The following is a 5,350-nucleotide window of genomic DNA, read 5'->3' on the forward strand; positions in this document are numbered from 1 at the left end:
TAATATAATCCAGCGTGATTACAATCTAAGCAAAAATAAAAATAATAATATACTTGGTCTTTATATGCAGTAGTCTACCTACGTAGGTTATAGCCTGTCCCATACTCCTACAAAAATACTTTTGTTTTAGTAAATAATTTCAGTTTGGTTTGACGTAAGAAGAAAAGTAAACGTGTTTCGGAAATAACAAATATATATACTGATGGAAAGAAATAAAGGATCACACATATAGCAACAAGAAATAATGACTGCATCAAAAATCAATTGGTATTGTCAGAAGTTGACTGGGAACATATAGGCAGCACATTCAACACTACAGACATTCAGTCCCACATTACAACTTGGTATGAAATACAGACATTACTACGCTAGTAGTGAATTACATTTGGTCTAAAATTTGATGTGTTCCTTTATTTCTTTCCATCAGTGTGTGTGTGTGTGTGTGTGTGTGTGTGTATGTGTGTGTGTGTGTGTGTGCAATTTAAAAATCAGTCGGCTCGGAAATAAATAACGTGTAGTAAATTCCATAGTATGAAAAAAGGCGTTCCCTGTGGGGTGGACAATAGTTTAACAGTTTACACATCTGCACAACTGGCATCGAAGTAAAATTATACATTCCACACTGACTAGTAACCTCAATATACAAGAGCCAGTAGATATTAAAACATATATTTAGTCTGGACACAAAGCGTTATACACTAACCTATTAAATCGCTTGGTTGTGGTGTGTTCAGAAGGATGGGTGGGGTGAGGGGAGAAGAGAGTCACGCCTGCTATTGGTTACTAGCAAGCGATAGCCCAATACTTCATACACTGCTAAAATGACGACACCGGCGGACTACGAATTGACTGCCTCTTCATCATGAAATTAAAGTGGCCTTGAATCGACGGCGAAGACACAACGGGAGTCACTGGCCTGTGAATGCTCCCAGACACGCTATCTGTGCTACTTCCGGTTGTAGCAGAAATAACGTTGTCAAGTCCTAGCAGAGTTCGTAACCCGAGGAAAGCGAAGACTAGCGCTTCTTTGAAGTTGATGGTATCTTCGTCGGTTTCCTGGATGCTGAAACCTGCTTCTTTTAACTTCTTCTCCATGTTTTTCATGAGAAACTTGTTGAAAGCGCCTCCACCTGTAATGAGGACAGTGGGCGACCCGTTACTCTGTGAGGTAATCTTGCTCTCTTTACACGCAGACGTCACCTGTCGAGCCACGTGTTCTACGAATGTGTGCAGCATATCCGGTACTGAATATTTCTTCTCCTGCAAGAAAATAAAATAAAATAATATGACAGTTTATTAATGGCACATGAACATGTTTGAACTACAGTCATTTACTAACAAATCCCGAAGCATATCTGTCTGTGATCACTTTAACAACAGCTATTTTGGAAAGCTAATTAAAATTAGCCCCACTATTTATTAGATTGCTATTTTGGTGGCCACTTGCATAGCCGGGGGCGGGAGTGGTGGTGGTTGGAGCTATGCCTCTGCCCACTCGGGTACCCCCCACCCCACCCCGTCCCGTCTCATGAAAACAATTTAAATCGCAATTACTTTTTTCAAGCAAAATTTTCTAACAAAGCTATGTTGTAAGGTTTCTAATTAGTCGACCAGCCAAAACTGAAGAAAAAAACTTTCGATGGCACTTTTTTTTTTTTAAGTGAGTAACCATGCTATATAGGTTCATCATGATTCAAGCTTTCAGAAAACCTAGGTTACCATTGCGGCATTTGGTCAAATATCTTACCCGTAACCGGGGGGGGGGGGGATCGGATGATCTCCCGGCCCCCCCCCACCCCCCACCCCCCACCCCCATCCGCGGAAAAGAGTTCCGCTCCTTGGGGAAAATAATGCTGTAGCTGTATTCTGTTATGACACCTAGTATGTCCTAACTTCATTTATTGGGTAAATCCATCTCAAATCAGCAAATATTTTTAGGGTCATCCACGCACTTCAGTCTTACATTCACTTGACATTTGTACCAAATATTCCCGTAACACACATGAATAAGTCCGAAATTTGGGCTTTGTTTTCCAAGTACTTGTTGAGAAATGGTCGTTTTGCACAATTCTCTGCCACGGCTACAATGCGTATCTGCGCTTTGCCAAGTCGCAAATCAGTATGTTAAACTTATATTACACCCATCGCATGACTTGTTTGTGAATGGGAAGGAGGGAGGGGTGTCTCCATGCGTTACGTACTATTCTGAGGGTGTATGATCTACGGAGCGCTACTGGGACAGGGAGGTTGTCTAATTTTGACAAAAATAACGTTACGTAATATTTGAACGGATCCCTGAAACCCAATCTCTGCACACGCGCCTGCAATGTAGGTGATCCCAAAATAAAATTCTGGCAACGCTCAGAGCAGGTGCAGCTGGTGTGTCGATTTGAAAATTTAAATATAGCATACCTCTCAGGACTTGACATAAATATGTATTTGGGGTGGGAGGTAGCCCAGTGTTAATGCGCTCGCATGGTTCGCGGTCGGTCTAGGATCGATCCCCATCGGTGGGCCCAAAGGTTATTTTTTGTTCCAGCCAGTGCATCACGACTGGTATATCAAAGACCGTGGTATGTACTAGCCTGTCTGTGGGATGGTGCATATAAAAGATCCCTTACTACTAATTAATAAGAAATGTAGCGGGTTTCCTCTCTAAGACTATATGTAAAAATTACCAAATGTTTAACATCCAATAGCCGATGATCTAGTAGTGTCGTTAAACAAAAACAAACTTTATCATAATAACAAAGTAGTGCATTCAAGTTTTGACAGATATGTTTATCCAGTTGTAACCAGTGCCCCACGACAGGAACATCAAAAGGCCATGTAGTGGTATGTACTCTTGACTTGCTGCTTATTTGATAGCAATAACCTGTGTGGCGGCATAGGACATGCTCCGTCTCCGTTCACCCATCTCTCTCTCTCTCTCGCTCTGTCTGTCTGTCTGTCTGTCTGTCTGTCTGTCTCTCTCTCTCTCTCTCTCTCTCTCTCTCTCTCTCTAGGGGCGGGACGTAGCCCAGTGGTAAAACGTTCGCTTGATGCGCGGTCGGTTTGGGATCGACCCCCGTCAGTGGGCCCATTGGGCTATTTCTCGCTCCAGCCAGTGCACTACGACTGGTATATCAAAGGCCGTGGTATGTGTTATCCTGTCTGTGGGATGATGTATATAAAAGATCCCTTGCTGCTAGTCGAAAAGAGTAGCCCATGAAGTGGCGACAGCGGGTTTCATCTCTTTATATCTGTGTGGTCTTTAACCATATGTCCGACGCCATATCTCTCTCTCTCTCTCTCTCTCTCACTCTCTCACTCTGTTAAAAACGGCAATATTTTAGATAGCAAATAGCCGTAATTTCAAAACGTGCTGACATGATAAACTTGTAAACATCGTTACATTCCTTCTACTCCTAAAACGACGTTCTCAATGCCACACGTACACACAGCACTCTCTCGCTGTGATTCGTGATAGTTTACAGTACATTCGTATAGCTGGCGAGACTTGAATAGCATGATTAATAAATCAGCTGGGAGACACAAACATCCATTTGTACGTTTCAGCTGCTTTCAAAGTAGCGAGACGGGTAAACAGTCTGGCGTCCCCGCAATGTCACAAAAATCCACCCACCTGTGACGAGATGTAAAATATCCTCGTGTGTATTTATTTCTACTTTAACTTTTGTGCACAAATGATCATTGTTGGCTTATTAGTCTGCTGTAGCGAATATATATATACTACTCAAAAGAATTTAAGTGTCAAAAATGTATAACCAAATAAGTTTCAGAGTGTATTAGATTGATGATGTAAACTACACCAAAAATTTAATTTATTGTTCCATATTTACAAAAAAACACAAATAAACGTCACTGTATACAAGAAAGTCACATGACATGCTGTCAAAGTTGAAGGTTGTCAAACATGGATTTTACACATTAGAACATTCGTTTAATAGTGTGTGAATCCACCCCTGGCGCGAATACACTCGACACATCGTTGCCTCATGCTGTTGATCAGACGTCTGAAGAACTCTTGGGGAATGGCCTGCCACTCTGCCATAAGAAGTTGACCCAGATCATGAAGGTTGGCCGGAGGGGCATGGTTATCCCGAACTCTCCTGCCTAATTCGTCCCAGGCGTGCTCTATTGGGGCCAAGTCAGGCGAATATGCTGGCCAATCCATCCTGGCGATACCTTGTTGTCTGAGAAAGTCCGTTACCACCCTGGCCCAATCTGCTGAAGGCCTGGGAGAACCAACGGCCGGATAATCTCATTCAGATAGGGATTCCATTCAGATTGCCATCCACCACATAGAGGGGGGGTCCTGTGGTGGATAGAGATGCCGCCCCACACCATGACGCCGCCACCACCGAACCGGTGACGTTGTCTAACGTTAACGTCAGCGAAGCGCTCCTCAGGACGTCTGTAGGCACGAACCCGACCGTCGTTGAACTGGAGACTAAAGCTGGACTCATCAGTGAACATCACTCGACCCCACTGAACACGTTGCCACCGCAGATGAAGTGTGCACCAGTGATGTCTGGCCGTTCTGTGACGTGGTAGGAGTGGTGGTCGAACAGCCTGGCGACGGCAGCGTAGATTATTGGCTCTCAGACGATTGCGTATGGTTTGATCAGACACTCGAGTTCCAGTCGCAGTCCGCAGATTGTCACGTAATCGGCGTGCAGTGGTTGTGCGTTGACGTAGAGCCATATTGGTGATGTAGCGGTCCTCTCTATTTGTAGTGCTTCGGGGTCTTCCCGAACGTGGACGATTTTCGAACAGAATTCGTTTGCTTGGTACCGTTGCCCACAGTCGGCCAACGACACTGACTGACACCAAGTCTCAGAGCAACATTTCTTTGCGTATTGCCATCCCTGAGCCAAGCAATAGCCCTTCCCTCGATCTTCGATAGTCCAGTTTGACGTCGTACCATTGTCCGAATTTGGAGTGTGCACCGTACACGAACGCAAGCTCCAATATACTGGAAATTCAGCATTGGAAACCATGGAATACACAATGCAAAGCGTGCAAATGAAGCGCTTTGTTGAAAAGCAAGTTATGGGCACTTAGCAGACCTTTCGCTTTCGCCCTAATTTACGTGCAAATGTAAGCATGTTTTTCGGCATTAGAACTAGTCGCAGTGTCAATGACAGTGGATTTTTTATTTCATTTATGGTTTGCTTAGACCCACTTTCGTCAAAATGGAACAATACCACATGCTGGACATTATGGTCTAGCTAATATAATTGACATTCAGAAAATAATGTCGAAAATATCGTCTGACCCTTAAATTGCTTTTGAGTTATAGATAACATATTATTATATTATATACATGTCTGGAACGAATCTTTAT

General features: G+C 43.5%; 1 protein-coding gene across 1 annotated transcript in view; it reads right to left on the reverse strand.

Moving 5' to 3' along the window:
- Window positions 1-431: 431 nt before the first annotated feature.
- LOC121375726 (anhydro-N-acetylmuramic acid kinase-like) overlaps window positions 432-5,350 on the reverse strand; it is a 7,985-nt gene continuing 3,066 nt past the window's right edge. Inside the window, exon 2 of the mRNA XM_041503326.1 lies at window positions 432-1,260. Within this exon, the coding sequence (XP_041359260.1) occupies window positions 817-1,260 (444 nt within the window). The 3' untranslated portion in view covers window positions 432-816. The remainder of the gene's footprint in view (window positions 1,261-5,350) is intronic.

This window comes from Gigantopelta aegis, chromosome 6 (genome assembly GCF_016097555.1).
Source record: "Gigantopelta aegis isolate Gae_Host chromosome 6, Gae_host_genome, whole genome shotgun sequence".
Classification (NCBI taxonomy): domain Eukaryota; kingdom Metazoa; phylum Mollusca; class Gastropoda; order Neomphalida; family Peltospiridae; genus Gigantopelta; species Gigantopelta aegis.